This window comes from Labeo rohita, chromosome 21, assembly GCF_022985175.1.
Source record: "Labeo rohita strain BAU-BD-2019 chromosome 21, IGBB_LRoh.1.0, whole genome shotgun sequence".
Taxonomy (NCBI): Eukaryota; Metazoa; Chordata; class Actinopteri; order Cypriniformes; family Cyprinidae; genus Labeo; species Labeo rohita.
The window spans coordinates 15,922,363-15,940,044 of NC_066889.1; the positions used below are offsets into that span (position 1 = coordinate 15,922,363).

The window sequence follows — 17,682 nt, forward strand, 5'->3', positions numbered from 1 at the left end:
GGTGTTATGTGGCATATTATGCTAGACAAGGTTTTCTGGTATTCCCAGAAGTTGTGTTCTGAGCCAGGAATGGTGTGGGCACAACCATCCTGGAGTTTAAAAGTGTTTGCAGTGGTGAGCACAAGCGGAACACCCTCAATACCTAAACGGTGTGGCGCACCCGCTGTTAAGTAACGGCCAATGCTTCTTCAGGGCCATTAACTTAACACTGCGATGGAGCCAAGAGGCCCTTATAAATAGACACAGGAGTGGAGGTAAATTATGCCAAAACTCAGGCAGCAGGCAGCAGCAGCCAAAGCCAGTCCTCTATCCAGGTGTCACTTTGTCCAACTCAATTTTGCACTGTAATAGAGGCGAGTGGGTCAGCCACTTCTCTCTCTCTCTCTCTAGTTCTTTTTCTCTGCCTTACCCTTCAGTACCTCACAGAAGAGTTTCTCCCTGCTAGGCCATTTACTTGTGACGCTCTTTACTTCACACCGAGGAACACTTAATTCCAGCTAACACCAATCACATGGACACTGCACTTCCCTTCATGGCTGCCGCTTTATCAACTGTCCCCCCTGCCCTTCTCCCATTCCCAAAATAGTGTTCTTTCTTCAATGGAAGTGTTCTTACCACCTGAGAAATCTGCTGCTTCAGGAGTGGAAAGCAAGATGTGTTATTGTACAATAAAAAATCCTTAAAACAAAGCTCAAAATATTCTCTTTGTAGTGTTAACCGTGTAATGTAATTTATTGATTTAAAATGTTCCCAAATCTCCAAATGTTAAGCTATCAGTACATGTACATGCTCACTGATTGGGCTTTTCTGTGAGGGGAATACTTGAAATGAAAAGAGGGTGAATTATCGTCATTAAATCTTTCAGTCACCAATAATGTGGGATTTTAAGAGCAATCACTGGTGATGTGGCTTAGTCTTTCCCTCCGCCCAATCCAGACCCTTGAGCTCCCTGGGTCAGAGTCCACCTAACCTCTCGCATTCCTCAGAGCCTTTCCTCCCTACCCCCTATCTCCCTGTCTTTCATCTCCCTCCACCCGCCCCCTTAAATTTAGCTTTTTAAGTTTCATTACAGCCTTCAGTTTTTGCCATGAACCTTCCTGAAGCAAACTTACATTTCACATCCCCTAAACTTCTTTGGGGTTTCCTTCCATAATCAATGCCCCCCCTTCCTTTTTATCGATAAACCCAGAGATGCAAGGAGTCATTAAAGATGGAGCTGGCGAGAGGGGGAGGGAAATGGCTGGGCCCGGAGAAAGCCAGAAGGAAGGCCTGTCAGTATTTATTTGCAGAGAGGCAGCAATTCAGCTCCACTGTCTGAGATTTAAGAACAGGAATAGTCGTTTCTCTCGCTCACCTCGAACTCCTCCTCTCATCCTCTCAATCGCTCCCGTTTTTTTCCCCAGCAAATGCTGATTGATCGAGCTTTATGAACATGAGACTGGGGCTCCTCATAGATTTTTAAATTAGTGGCAGCTTTGCCCCAAAGATGTGTTATCGACTCATGAAATAGAAGCGGAGCTTAAAACACTCCCACTTTCCCCAGAGTTTTCTAGAGCCTGATAATTGAAAAAAGTGTGAAGTGTGACTCTGTGTATGAGAGCAAAGCAAAAAAGAAGCAAAAATTGCTCACTTTGCGCCTTTATCTATTTAAACACCCAGGTGTGAGTCTGTAGTTTTTTTTTTTTTTAACTGGAGATTTCAATGATTTGCTAATATTAATTCCAGCCATCTAACCATTCTAGTTGTTTTGTCATTTCCTTTATCTGTCCGCTGACCTCTTGTGGCACCGTATTATATGTGCATCTTGCCCTGTAGTACTGAATTAGATTCCCTATTGATCCACCGAGACTGAGTGTATTTTCTAAATGAATCATTGTCTTTTTCAGCTTGATTGTCCAGTTTTTGTAATGATCATGTGATTCACATCTGTAATTGCCAAACTGCCTGTAAATTGATTTTTTTTCAATAAGAAGTCAGTTTAGTTAGTCAGAACACATTAAGATATAATGCCTTGCAAAAGTATTCACACCCCATAATTTTTTTACGTTTTAATATCCTGCCTCGTCAAACTGCTTTAAATAACTTTTTCCCCACATCAATCTACACTCCATATACCATTATGACAAAGCAAGAACAGAATTGTCACAACTTTGTAAATTTATTAAAAATAAAAAACTGAAGTACATTGCATAAGTATTCATACCCTTAACTCAGTACTTTGCTGAAGCTCCTTTACAGCCTCAAGTCTTTTTGGGTATGATGCGACAGGCTCTCTACATCAGCATTTGGCAATTATCTGCAATTCTTCTCCTCACCTATTCACCTCTCAGGCTCTGTCAGCTTGGATGGGGACAGAAGCACATTTTCAGGTTTCTCCAGGAATTTTTTTTATTGGGTTCAAGCCCAGACTTCTGGCTGGACAAATCAAGGACATTCACAGAGTTGTTCTTAGGGTCATTGTTCTTTTGGAAGGTGCACCTTCAGTGCAGTTTAAGGTTCTGAATGCTCTGAACTGGGTATTCATTAAGGCTATCTTTATATTTTGAGGTGTTGAGCTTTCCTATTACTCTGACAAGTCCCTCAGTTCCTGCCACTGAAAAACAGCCTCAAAGCATGAGGCTGCTTTTTTATTTTTAATCAATTTGCAAAGATGTTAAAAACCTGTTATGCTTTGCAATTATGGTGTATGGAGTGTAGACTGATGTGGTTTCGTGATGTGGTGTAAAGCAGTTTAACAAAAGGCAGCAACATATCAAAATGTGAAAAAAAAATGCAGGGGTATTAATACTTTCGCAACATACTGTACATACTGTAAATGAAATCGTTCATGCATGCTAACATGTCTCTTTCTCTGTTCTCAGGATCAGATATGGCTATCTTCTGTTTGCTGTGCGGGAAGCGCTTCCAAACGCAGACGGCTCTGCAGCAGCACATGGAGGTCCACGCAGGCGTGCGCAGCTACATCTGCAGCGAGTGCAACCGCACATTTCCCAGCCACACCGCACTCAAGCGCCATCTCCGTTCGCATACAGGTCTCACATCAGCTCTTCAGTTTATGTGTCTTAACGTTGCGTGTTTGTGCATAAGCGACGGCCTCAGGAGCCACATTTTTGGAATGAATCAGTAATACGTACTAATTTGATGCTTTGATGTTTTATGCACATCCGTCAAGCCGAATGGTTATTTTAAACACGCTGAGATGTGATTCACCCTGTAGAGTGTTTATATCAGGATCCTGGTACAGTCATTGTGTTGGCTTTATTTTTTTTTCCCACCCGTCATCCCATCACCTTCTGGATGGAGGTGGATGGAATGAAGATAGCAGGCTGAAGTGACATGTCATTTAGCGAAAGGCCAAAGCGCTGTGATGGCTTGTGACAGCCCAGATATCGCCCTCCCCAGTCGGGCTAGTCCTGCTATACGGCGGTTCCATCCCCATGTGGCCAGACGCGTGGCTGAGCAGATGCGGCGACTCGGGGAACAGTCTCCATTACTGTCTCCGAATATGAGACGCTGGAAATGAATCCCATTTTCTCCAGAAAGCCATTCCCCCCATCGTCTCTGACCTTAAATAACAGCCTGACGTGTCAGAGTTGCTTTACTTTGCGGCGGCAGGGATGAATATTTGAAGCGAAAGCGGGAGATGAGCAAAGCCTGCCTGTTTATAGGCCGCCTGGCCTTTATTGGGCGGCTGACGGTACAAGGCGACCGAGCGGTTACTGTACTCGCTTGTCCTCACCGGACCGTACATCGGAGCCGACGCTCCCGCCTGCACGCATAAATGTCAACGGTCTGCTCCGGCGCAGACACGGCGAAGGGAGAGAGAGAGGCTGTGACGCAGCGTCGCGCTAGTTTGAACCCAATTCTCTGTAGGCGTGTATTAAATTACAATGAGCGCTAGCAAGCACCCGTTTAATGTGATGTGGGGGCTTTTGTCAAGGAGCTGAAAGGGAAAAACTGCTATTGGCACTTGCAAAAACCACCGAAAATAAGTCTCTAATTTTTTTTTTAAAAGGACAAAAAAAGAAGACTCACTGCTTGCGTTTAATTCTCCTTTGATCTTCTTAATCTCATTCACAGTGTATTTTTTTTAATGCTGGAAACTGAGTCGCTGATGTGATAAGCACTCGGATGTTCCTCCACAGTCATGTTTCCCAACCTTTTTTTATCTTATGTACTCCCACAACCCTGTCAATAGCGCTCAAGTACCCTTTTATCAACACTCCAGAAATATCTTCTTTGAACATATTGTGTACGTTAATATAATTAAAGTCACCATTATAACATTGATTTACTTTAGAACAATCACTACTGTGGTTGACTCACAAGGTGGTTTATAAAAAAAAAACTTGTTTGCCTTTCAATAATGGATTTTCTCAAAGACTTGTCAGCTAATTTATTTGTTGATCTAATCCAGATTGACGTTTAACATTTTTGTCATTTAAATTTAGCATACGCTTTGTCATTGACGTTTAACGTACATTTATATGCAGTTAGTGAAATTTAAGTATCACTGAACGTATAATGGTTATAAATAATTAACCATGAACAAAACATACATTCACAAATCCACCAGGACTTTTTTGTGCTGGCCAGTGGCAGATTTAGCACACTTTTTGAATTTGAAGATCAGGGTAAATTTAACTATTTATTGTCTTCTGAGAAACATGTAACCATCTTCTGTAGACTCTGAAGGGCTATGATATATGATATTTAGGCAAAATAAAAAAAAAAAATGACACACCTCCATTTTGTTCAAAAGTTTTCACCCCCTGGCTCTTAATGCATGGTTTTTCCTTCTGAAGCATTAGTGAGCGTTTAAACCTTTTGTAATAGTTGCATATGAGTCCCTCAGTTGTCCTCAGTGTGAAAAGATAGATCTCAAAATCATACAGTCATTGTTGGAAAGGGTTCAAATACAAAAAAAATGCTGGAAAACCAAAGAATTTGTGGGACCTTAAGGATTTTTCTGAAGAACAGAGGCCAGTTTAACTGTTCAGGACAAACAAGGGACTCGTGAACAACTATCACTAAATAAAAAACAGCTATGGATCATTCGGGTCACAACACAGTATTAAGTATCAAGTGTAAACTTTTAAACCGGGTCATTTTTATAAATTCAACTATTATTTTCTCTTGTGGACTATATGTAAACGTCTTATGTGAATTATCTTGTTCAGGTCAGTACTAAATAAAAAATAACATGCATTTTGTATGATCTCTCTTATTTTGGTAAAACATTTTTAATGATTTTTGAAGTGGGGGAGGGGGTTATATTGTATTTTTTTCTCCTAAACCTAACTGACCAAAAGTAACAGTAAAAACATTTATGTTACAAATGTTTTTGATTTAAATTTTGATAAACGCTTTTCCATTGAACTGTATATATATATATCAAATATGAAAATGATAATTAGAGAAATAGTGTTTTTAAACACCAAATATAAAACACATGAAAATAGAAATAGTTTTATATTAACATATAATACAGTTTTTAACTGTAATAACATTTCACAATAACACTGTTTTGACTATTTTTGATGCAGTTTATCCATCATGACTTTTTTGCTGGCCAGTGGCAGCAAAAATAAATAAATAAACAAACAAACAGAAAATTACACATATGTAAAGTTAAGTTCATAAAATGGGCCACATATTGTATTTTTTACAATCTTACAGACTCTAAATATTTCCAAGGAACTGTGTCATTTAATTTGTAGTTTGCATATTTAGTTTTCTCTCTTCATTTCATTAAATACATGAAAGTGTAAAATACTATGGAATAATCTATTAACAATCCTTATGTTTTAAGTAGTAGCATCAGTTGTATAGGTAAGCGAATTCAAAGTATTTTTTAGGTATCCTCTGTGGTATCCTCTGTTTTTACACTGGTTTTAAGCAATAGCTTAACGTATCCCTGTTTTCTCCATGTGTGTGGTGCCCACTCAAAAATAACTTAAATGAGTGATTATGGGCCCACACAGTCATTACTCAGTAATTCAAGCCCAAGCTTAAATTTGATTTCAGTCATAGCTCAGCCTAAATGCTGATGCAGAACCGATTTTGACAGGATTTCAGCAAATGATTACACGCGTTTGCGCTGATTTTAGAGAGGAATTTCTGTTCTTGAATGTACTCGCTCGTGTACTTTTACAGGCGCGCGCAGTGTGAGCGAACGCTGGCATCCATTAGGGCTGATAATCATGGCAGCCCCCTCGCTCCCCCCTCCGTTCCGCACGCTGCCGGCCGTGCCTCGTTAATATTCCGTTGTTGTTCTGTGCTTGTGTTTTATTCGGAGCCCATTTTCCATCTGCGGCGGGTGTTTTGTGTTCGCAGCTGTGTTTGATAGTGCAGCCCAGTCGAGACCCTGGCAGTGATGGATCCTTGATTTACGCTGCTTAGCGCATAATGAACTCGGCCCCTGCCTTAACGTAAGCCTCGGCCCTGCCAGGCGGCAGGCGGTGCCCGCAGACCCCGGCCAGGTACGCCACCGCAGCCGTCCCCCGGGGCGCGGGGACGCAGGTGGCAGCCCCCGAGCTTCCCAAATGTCTTTTCCACCCTCTTTGTGCCTCGCAGCCACCAGACTTACAGACAGACACAGAAAGGAACCGAGGAACACGCAGTCGGTGACAGCATCTTGATCTATCACCTTGTATCTTTACTGCCTCAAAGCTTAATGTATTCCAAACAAAGCAAAGCCGCCAAACAGAATTTGATAAGCAAATTGCCTTCTGTTTATAGCAGCGACACGCCACATTTACATAACAGGTAGCCTAAAAAAATATCAGGCGATATGAATTTGTGCCTTGTGGTATCAGGAGAGAGCTGTCACAAATTATTTCGTCAAATAAAGATTAAAGATGCTTTTACCGAGGGTAGAAACAAGCCTGCGGATTTAACCGGTGGCCAGTTTTCCGGAGGCTAGCGCAGATGTCTTCGATTGAAGCGCCAGCTTAGGCGCAATTAAAGTCAGGTGAATTTGGCGCGATTGCTATTCTCGCCGCGTGCCGGAGAGCAGTCAGAGAGAGCGTGATGGATTGTGATCTCTTCTGCGGAGGAGGCATTTCGAAGCGCCAAATTTCTTACAGCGACTGATAACTTCATGCACGCGAATAAATACTGTCACTTTTATTGATTTCTGAAACGTATGGGTTTTTTTTTTTTACTGTTTTGTCATCTCTCCCCGCTTTTTTTTTTTTTTTTTCTCTTCTCTCCCATTACTGGTGAAGCGAAGACGGTGGAGCCCGAGCAGCCGTGTAAATGTGAGGCGTTTAGCTGCGTCTCGCCACAAAACGTGCCTGAGGAAATTGACATTGTCTGGTAACGGGAGGCGGCGAGAGTCTGAGCATGACAGTACATAACGAGAAATGCAATTTATTCCCAGGCACGGTGCCGCTCGGACAGCCAGATAATGAAACGCGTAGGTCATAGACGATGACTTAAACCCTCCGCGCAGAAGTGAAATGCATTAAATATGGGGAACATTACACGCCTGGCGGAGTCGTGCATCTGTACGGAGAGAGAGTGATATATGGTTAGCTGATAGTGAGACACAGAAACGCAATTAGTGCAGAGAGCAGAAAAAGAAACACCCCCGCATATCATAATATCACTGATTACTGACCTCTGAATATCCATTACAGTGCAGGAAGACAGGAAGATATAGATGACTATGACCTATAACAGACAACTGATGATATTGTACTGAGAGCCTGTAATGGCTTGATTTAAAATAAATATTATAGGCCAGCCATTTAATGCTTTGTGAGAGAAAGAAATATCACTTGGGTTTTTGTCCACATCTTTTTTTTTCTTTCCTCATGAATCTTTCTCCTATTATCTTTTCTGACATTATTTATTTATTAACTTAAAGGTGCTGTTTTTTTTTTTTTTACATAAAAGAGCAACTTTCCATTTGATTATTTATAGTAGTTTCTGTGCAAAAAATAAATTGGTAGATTGATTTCCAATGTGTATCAGTGTAAAAGAGTGTATAAAGTCAGAGTAAACACTGTATTTATGGCTCTATCAACTATAAACATAGTTCTGTTTGTTTGAGAATCACAACACTGCTACAGTGTCATTTTCTGTCACTAGAGGTGCATCTTTGGAAGACAAAAAGATATTTTTGATCAATCCAAGAGCTTTCTGACCCTGCACAGACCGCAATGCAACTACCATGTTTAAGGCCCAGAAAAGTAGTAAGGACATTGTTAAAATAGTCATATAAAGTAGTCAAATGACATCGGTGCTTCAACTGTAATGTTATGAAGGAACAAGAATACTTTTGTGCACAAAAATAACTTTATTCAACAATTTCTTCTCTTCTGTGTCCATAAGGTTGAACTACTGATGTCACATGGAGTATTTTAAACATGTCCTTACTACCTTTCTGGGCCTTAAACGTGTCAGTTGCATTGCTGTCTATGCAGGGTCAGAAAGCTCTCGGATTTCATCAAAAATATTTTAATTTGTGTTTCGTAGATAAACAAAGGTCTTGCGGGTTTGGAACGACATGAGGTTGTGTAACAGGGCTCTACGCTTACTTTACTTTTTAGAAGGATTTGTGCTCCTAACTTAAAAAAAAAAATTCAGGAGCACCTTTTAATCAATAATCAAAAAAATTTAAAACAATAGAATAAGAACAAGTAGAATAAGAAACAATCAAATGAAATCAGTATTAGCAAAATTAGTTTGTCCTACAGAGGTGGCATAGAAGAACACAAAAGTGGCTTGTAGGTGTATTATCAGATGTGTAATGAGGCTTAGAGATGGCATGAGTGCAATTAAATTCATGTTGAGATTAATGCTTTAAATATAACATATTAAATTATTTAAATAACTGAAAAAAAACTTTAAAAATGAAACTAAAACTGCCAGTAGGTGGTGGAAAGTCACTGATTTTCTCCCTGAATCATTCATTCATTTGATTCATTCGAACGGCTGATTCATTCAGGAATGCATCAAGTGACTGTCTTTATGAATTGGTAGTTGAATCATTGACTCACTAGATTCGTTTAAAAACTCACGTTCGTTCATAAACAAAATAATGTGTTTGAATGGAGATGAGCATATTTTGTTGATGAAATAGAGCAAAATCAGGCAATAGTGTTATATACAGACAATGTAAGTCACTTAATATTAACTTCTTGTTTACTGAATTGTTGTACTAAATCAATATCACATTTATAAACTCCCTCAATAATCATTAAAAGCTGTCACTCATCTTAGTTCGTCGCAGTCTCACAAAGTTCCATTACAATAAACGAAACCCCCTACACTGCACAATCAGTCTCTTTTTTACACTTCATTTATGAAAGGATTTGTGAGATATGTCTGTGATACATTACTCAACGCTGCAAAAAGCAACCTTTGAAGCTCCCCTCAGTGCAAACACAGATATGTGTTTATATAATATGCACTGTAAAGCCCTGAGTAATTAGTGACAGAATTTGAATTTTTTTTAATTTAGTGGTAATATGAAGTGATTGTAGCCTTTATAATGTCTGTTTGTTAGGTGTCGATTAATTATCGGTTTGGACGGTTATCAGCGCAGATATTATACATTTATATGGTTATCGGTATCGGTCATTTTCAAAACCAAATTGCCAATTAAAATAATTTAAAAGCATTTAAAGAGAGTTTTTACTTTGTTATTCTTACATTAATTTTCATTTTTACACCAGATATACATATCAGTTGAAAATATTGGTTATCAGTCTACTTGATTTGTAATCTGTATCAGCATCGGCCCTGAAAAACACCCCTACTGTCTGATGCAAGTCCATTCATTTTCAGCTTTTATCTTGTTTATGATTCACATGAACTTACATGTACTACATACACTGACCGGACCTCTGTCCAGCAGGTGACCATCCATTTGAGTGCGAGTTCTGCGGCAGCTGCTTCCGAGACGAGAGCACGCTGAAGGGACACAAGCGCATCCACACCGGAGAGAAACCCTATGAATGTAACGGCTGCGGCAAGAAGTTCAGCCTCAAACACCAGCTAGAGACCCACTACCGTGTCCATACAGGTACTGTACACTCAATGGGAATACAGATAGCTTTCTTTGGGTTTTATAGTCCTCGTTGGTTTATTGTACTACTTTTCCTGCACCGGTGAGGATTTTGATCCAGTAACATGCCCTACTTTAAATCACGTTAAGCGCTACGGTCGTATGTAGCGGCTTGTCAGCAAGCGAGCGTCATATCAGATCCTTAGATCACAGCTGAGGCCGATGCCAGCGCAGGCTATGCCTCTGTTTGGCTTCACAGACCTGTGTAAAGAGCCCCTTTCCTCTTGTTAAGGTGATATCTGATTGATTCCTACGTCCTGGCGCTCTGTAAAGCCCACACCAAAGGGCAGGCCATTTCCAGTGCTGTCAGCTCGCTCTTTGACAAGGGGATTAGTGCGGTACTGTAGAGACCAGGTCTCTCGGACGCACACGACGGACACCAGACCTTCCCCTCCTCTCTGCCACTCAAAAAGCGATGCCGTTAAGCCAAACTATCAAGAAAGCCTGTCAAATAATTGGCTTCTTTGGGTGGGGTGGGGATGGAGTAAAGCCTCGGCGGCGAGTGCACAGCTCCCGAGATAACAAGAACAACGACAAGCTCACAGTCAAAGGCCACCGCATGCAAAAAGGGAGCCGCTTGATGAAGCATCGACATTGGCAGTCCCGCTCCTGTCGATGGCCAATCAATACCTCGGCTCCATTTGCAATTCATTATTGCCTGGTTATCTGAGGCTGCCCTGTTTACAGTGCAGTTAAAGTACACTGACCACACGTGAATGTATCACCGGAGTCTCGACGGTTTAATGACCGTCTCATTAGGGCCTTTGCATACGCAAACGCAGACGGACGTGACATTGCTCGAACCGCCGAGGTCAAGGTTCCTCAATCCCTCTGTTAAACAAACACAGGACCTGAGCAAACAACCCAGAGACTTTGCATTCCCAGGATGCCTTTACCCAACACGAGCGTTCTTCAATCCTCAACTTATCAATGCTTTCCCTAGTGACATTTTTAAAGGTCAACATTTAGATGACTTATTTTCGCAGTCGGAACAAATGTGCTGTGCTTTGCGTTTCTGTCTCTTTAAGAGGTTTGTGACAACATTCTGAGCTAAGAAACAAATTTGTTATTTAACTATGTAGCTAGCTTGTCAAATGCAACATTCACTGCTGTTCCACATGATTGTTTTTCAGTTACACTATTTTGCAGAGTTGTTGTACATGAAATAGAGAAAAAGTAGTTGTGTAGACAACTTAACCAGTATTTGGGAAATAATTCAGTAGGGTTTTTTTGTTGTTGTTGTTGCTTAACAATTTTTTAGACCACCTGTCATAAGAGAAAACACATATTTTAGGAATCTGTCAAAAACGTGTTTAAAACTAAAAATTGTATCATTTATTAGGCAAATAACAAATTGAAACAAGTAAATAGTCTTTATGAATTTACTCCAGTCTTCAGTGTCTAATGATCCTTCAGAAATCATTGCTGATTAAAATATTTATTATTGCCAATGATAAAAACGGATTAAGAGTTTTTGTAGAAACTGAGATATGTTTCAGCATTTTTTTCTTTATTTATTTTAAAACAGCATTTATTTGAAAAATAAGAACATTTTAAAAGTAAAATAGAAAACAGTAAAATTCTGAAATATTTTTGCTATTTAAAATAACAGTTTTCAATTTGAATATATTTTAAAATGTAGTTTATTCCTGTGATTTCAAAGCTGAATTTTTAGAATCATTACTCCAGTCACATGATCCTTCAGAAATCATTCTAATATCCTGATTTGCTGGTCAAAAAACATTTTTATTCCTATTATTATTTTGAAAACAGCCAAGTAGTTTTTTTTTTTTCAGGTTTCCTTGATGAACTGTTTGCAACATTATAAATGTCTTTGCCATCATTTTTAATCAGTTGAAAGCATCCTTGCTAAATAAAAATACTAAAATAAAAAATACAAATTTCTTGAGCTGCAAATCAGCAAATTCGTTTCTGAAGGATCATGTGACATTGAAGACTGGAGTAATGATGCTGAAAATTCAGCTTTGATCAGAAGAATAAATTACATTTTAAAATATATTCAAATAGAAAGCAATTTCTTTGAATAGTAAAAATATTTCACAATATTACTGCTTTTGCTGTATTTTAAGAATTCTTTACTGGTAGTGTATATATGAACTTATATTGGAGATAGATATTTAAACCATGTTCAAGCCCCAGAAAGGTAGTAAAGACATTGTTAAAATAGTCCATGTGACATCAGTCACAATAATACTTTAATAGTAATTAATAACAGAATTTTCACATTTGGGTGAACCTTTAACCATTTTGTTCTGTGGCATTACTATAATATTGTTTGGCTTATTCATGTTCCTACTTTTCATACGCATGAATATTCCTGTCTGTTTACGAATACCAGCAGCACCATTCTGAGTACAAAATCTCTTGACATGTCTTGCAAAATCTTGACATTTTCTGTTCTCCACGCAGGTGAGAAGCCGTTTGAGTGCAAGCTCTGCCACCAGCGCTCCAGGGACTACTCGGCCATGATCAAACACCTGCGCACCCACAACGGAGCCTCACCGTACCAGTGCACCATCTGCCTGGAATACTGCCCCAGCCTCTCCGCCATGCAGAAGCACATGAAGGGCCACAAGCCCGAAGACATCCCCCCAGACTGGAGGATAGAGAAGACTTACCTGTACCTCTGCTACGTCTGAAGGAGGGAGACGGCGGGGAGGGAGGGGAAGCGGGAGGGGCGAGGGGTTAAAGCGCCTGGAAACTCAGTCAGGAAATGGACGGATTTGTCGGAGGGGCTGGGCAAGGTGGAATGGGAACGGACAGGAACTTAAAAGGCAGAAATCTTACCCCGTCAGTATCGAAAAACAAAAAAAAATTACCGTATATCTGTTCGCAGCACGGATCATATGGAAAGTCCACTCTACACGTCAGCTTACATCCCGAACGTCTTACATCAGTCAAACGACACACACAGGACGCCCTCTTCTGGTACAAAAATAGTAGTGTGAACACAATGAGATACGTGCCAGTCAGGTACTCCACAGCAAATACGAACCGTCATGTTCATCAGGGTCATTACTGCAAACTGGGACGTAAGCTTCCTGCAAAACATGTTCAAGACGCCCGGCTTGACAGTCAGTGTGTAGATCCCTCCCATATGATTCACGTTCATTAAGGGCTTATTGGTTTAACCAGCGTACAAATCAGCTAAGCTCTCAGTACTCTGCTCATCAATGTCATTTCACTTCTTTTTTTTTTCTCTCTCGGCGTAGCTTCGTAGCGCATATTACAAGCTAACTTCACGACGACAGTTTCTGTTTGATGCTGATTTCTCAAGCGCCACATTTCGAGTTTATTTTAAGCAGAATAAAGCTGTTCACCTTATCTCCTCGTTCACTTATCAAGTCTGAAAATCGCTTAAGCGTTACTTGGCAATACATACAGAACATCCATTACACACTAGACATCTAATCAACTGTTTATGCTGTTGTTATAGAGACCAAAATGATGACTAAAGCTGCTTTTGTCAGTGGCTTGCAGACTGAGCGGCACTGTGACGTACAGGGCTCGTCCGCACATATCCGCGTGTTCGTAGGTGGTCGCGAGGCTTGGCCTGTCCAGCCGGAGACGCTGGCTTGAATGAACAGAGCAGATCAACTCTTTTGGTTTGGTTCCTTTTGCTTTGTCTGTGTTTCCTATTGTACCTTGATTTACTTCAGCACATCGTACTTGAATTACCTCGTTTTTTTTTGTGACCTCATGTGCTAGTGTTTTAATTTTTTCCTTTGTTTCTTTGTATATTTGATCGTTTGCTTTGCGTTTGTCTTGCGAGCAGGGGAGATCTGAAGTACTTAAGAAATTAAGTGCCATGGTGAAGAGAGATTATCGTCTTTCGTTCGACGTTTTTGTTTTTCCTTGCATTAATCTTACCAAACTTGGTATTATGTTTTTGTTTTACTAACCCTGCTTGTTGAAGAGCTTGTGGGTTTGGTCGTTTTTGTAAGCTACCTCTAAGTTTTGTTTTGTTGCGTTTCGTTCGCGAAAGCACATTGTGTTGCGTTTTGCATTATTGCAACTTCATCTCACGCTTTCAAGTGTTGTATGTCGGAAGCGACGAATATGAAAGGGTAAGGTTTGGTTATAGGAAAAGTGGGTTGAAAAAAAATAATCAGAACTTTCCCTGTCAGTCCCCCCACCCCTGTAAATGTTACCTTAAGAGCAGAAAAGAGATTTCTGAAGCCTTAAGTTCGGGGTCGGAGTTGATCTGGGAGGTGCGTATGGAACAAGTGAAGTGTAGTCTGAAAAGATAAAAAAAAACGTTAAACTTGAAAATATGTGAATAGAATTGTAGTTTTGTAATGTGAAAAAAGAGGTTCACAGAGTGTGAGCCAGCAAGAACAGGTCATATGCAGCAGTGCATTGTGCGTTGGACAATTGGGACTGCAAGTGGTAATCAAAGACGAAAGGAAGAAAATAAAAAAAAAAATTAAAATCCTGTCAGTTGACATGTTTCTTTGTATGAGTGTAGTCCTGAGCAAGAGCCAACAGAGGCCATTTGATATATAAAATTGTGATATTTTTGTATTAAGTGTCAGTCCCTTTTTTCCATTTGTTGAGGTTGCAGCGGGGCAAAACTTTGTAGTTCTTTTTTTATATCATTATTCTCTCGTTTGAATCGTTTGCCTTGCTCCTCTTCGGTAATGTTGGACAGTGCGTGATCCTATAGTGGTAAATGTTGCTTTCTGGATGTCAATACATTGCAGGTGAAGGACTAAATCAGCCACATTCTCCTTTGTGAAAAAAAAAAAAAAAAAAAAAAAACACGACGTGATGCCAATGATCAATTCCATTGCACACAATATCTCTAACAAAACAATCAATGTTGCCAACGTTTTGTTTTTTACTTGAAGTGACAAAAAAAAAAGAAGGGATGGGAAGACGCGTCAGAGGAAACGTAATTGTCGTATGTCTTGCCGTTGTTTTCTGGAAAACACTGTGAGTTTGGGCATACTGCCCCCTGTGAGAATTTAAAAACGTAGCTCCATTTAAAAAAAAAAAAAAGGCAGAAATATATATTTTGTTCTGTAAATGGATAATGTCGACTGATGTTAAATGGGTAAAGTTTTGCAATTAATATGTGGCAACCATACGAGATATTAAGTCACATGTTAGTGTAACTTTTTGATTTTGTACTTTGCTTTGAGTGTTTTCACATACAGTAGAGCGTGTGTGTGTTTGAGACCGAACGCGTGTGCGTGTGTGCGAGCGTGAGAGCACGTTAGTGTCAAATGCACTAATTTGAAAGTCATATTCTATGCCACTTTTTCTCTCACCGTGATTAAAAAATATTGGCATTGATATAGTTCTTCCCTCAATGTTCTTCTGATGTTTCTGTAATATCTTTGTGCCTAAATGAAATTGTTCAACAAATTGTCCACATATATCTGCTTAGTTTCTGTATTTTCAAGAAATTATTGGTGTCTTCAGGGCTCCAGGGGTGCCATGATGATCTCAGATCAGATTTCTGTTGTTGTTGATGAAATAATGATCATTTGGTCTATTTTCAGCGGTTCCGCTGGCGACCGATCAGTATTGTAGTGTTTTATACACATTTTTTCGAATAAGACAAGCCAAACATTCCTTGGATTGGAATATGTGCGTTTTTCACTTCGAGGGGGAAAAAAAAAATAATGTTTGAGAATCAAACTTGCGTTCTTTTTTTTTAGTCTCAGCAACAGGTTTGCTGATTAAACTTTCGACGACGTCCCTTTAACATTCGACGGGTTGTTGATGCATGCGTACTGCTGCCCCTACTAGTGTTTATTTGTTGTTTAAAGTACTTATGTTAAAGCCACGCGTCATCATTGCATCCCTGGAGTTGGCTCACTGTGTTCCAGTGTGGTGTTTTAGAAAGAGTAGCCATTTCATGCTGTGTTGCCATGCATGTGCCATTGAGGTCAAAACTAAACTGTTTGAGTAACAAAGCACCAAGACGTTGTCTTTTTTTATATTAGCACTGAGGACCAATTGCCCTGTCGGACCAAGCATAACAAAGCTTTTTATGTAACAAAGCAGTTTCTCTCTTCCCCCTCTCTCTACTGTATCCGCTTATCTGTATTTTTTTTCCTCCCTTGTGACAGCACAAGTGCCAGTCCTGTTGCTCTTTAAGAATATAGTGTTTTGTTTCTGGGTTTTTGTTTGTTTGTTCTATTATTATTATTTGAATTGTTATAGTTACGTCTACCTCAGCACCTAATCTTAGCCTAATCTTAGAAGGTGCCCAATTTTTTTTGTTGTTTTCTTTCAGTTTGTTGTCAATTGTACAAATTTTAATTTGCATTAGAGCTTTGCAACGGTCCTTTGTCTTTTCCAGCAACATGCTATTTTTTGTAGCACTACTTTCTGGATGTCGTGCTACAGATATTGGCATCAGTTTCCTGATGTAGTCTTTCTTTCGGTGTAGGATCAGACACATCTCTTTGTAACATTTCAGTGTTCTCTGATGGAGTGTGAAAAAAATAAAGAATTTAAAGAGATCGAATGCTGCAGGTTTTCTTCTCAGTGTTGTCACTAAGTAAATTTTGTGCCTTTAATAGTGAAAGATATTTTTTACATCCTACTAACAGTAGATTGTTTTTGTAGTGTTTTTTTTTTTTTTTTTGTATTATTTTTTTTTTTATTTATGAGTCTCAAAATAACAATGTTCAGTTGTATTCCTTAAATCTGCAGTTAGAAAAAAAATAAAAAATGGACTTAAGTTTGTCTGGCTTTTTCATGTGTTCGACTCACAGGAGTTAATGATCCTTTATACAATAAATATTTTGTCATTTATTCACCCTCCAAAACCCATATGATGGATTTTCCTGTGTGGAACACAAAAGAAGACGCTTAGAATGTTCAAGCTGCTCTTTTCTATTTACCTTATTTTTGTAAATTTTGTGGGTCTGGCTTCCAGTCTCATCCGCATCCAACTATTTTAAGCAGTACAAAGCTTGTTTTACTGCTTGATGTTCCAAATTGGTTTGTCTTACTATATTATTTTAATGTACAGTATTGTTTTAATTACAAACACACTGGTTTGTAGTGCAGACAGTTTTACTGTTTACACCACATTGTTTTTCTTCTCATTATTTCCCTATAGCAACTAATGAACCGGAAGTCTCGCCCATACGCTCAGAATAAAGTGTATGGAATGAAAGTGAATGGTGACCACTGTTGTAAAAACATGATAATGAAAAATGTACATTTGAGTTTGTTCTCAAAGTAGAAATTGAATGTTTTATGATGCTCTTTTTTTGAATTTGCAAGCTCCTGGTCACCATCCACTTCTGCACGGGAGAGAAGCCTGAACATTGGTTTGTAACAAAATAAGGGAATAAATGAGGATGTACGTTTTCACGTAAAATCACCAAAAAATGTATCATAGCCTGTAAATATATTACTGTTTAGCATACGCTACCCTTATGAAAATGAACCATGGTTTTTACAACAAATAAACCCCAAAAAAACACGGTTACTATCAGTGTTGGGGGTAACGCATTACATGTAACTAGTTACGTACTAATATTACTTTTTTCAAGTAACTAGTAAAGTAATGCGTTACTTTTGAATTTTTAAGAAAATATCTACTTTTTCAAATAAGT

General features: G+C 39.3%; 1 protein-coding gene across 1 annotated transcript in view; it reads left to right on the forward strand.

The window, feature by feature from the left end:
* zbtb16a (zinc finger and BTB domain containing 16a) overlaps positions 1-16,575 on the forward strand; it is a 131,447-nt gene extending 114,872 nt beyond the window's left edge. The window contains exons 5-7 of the mRNA XM_051093507.1: positions 2,862-3,032; positions 9,869-10,036; positions 12,509-16,575. Of these exons, the coding sequence (XP_050949464.1) occupies positions 2,862-3,032; positions 9,869-10,036; positions 12,509-12,738 (569 nt within the window). The 3' untranslated portion in view covers positions 12,739-16,575. The remainder of the gene's footprint in view (positions 1-2,861; positions 3,033-9,868; positions 10,037-12,508) is intronic.
* The last annotated feature ends 1,107 nt before the right edge of the window (positions 16,576-17,682 follow it).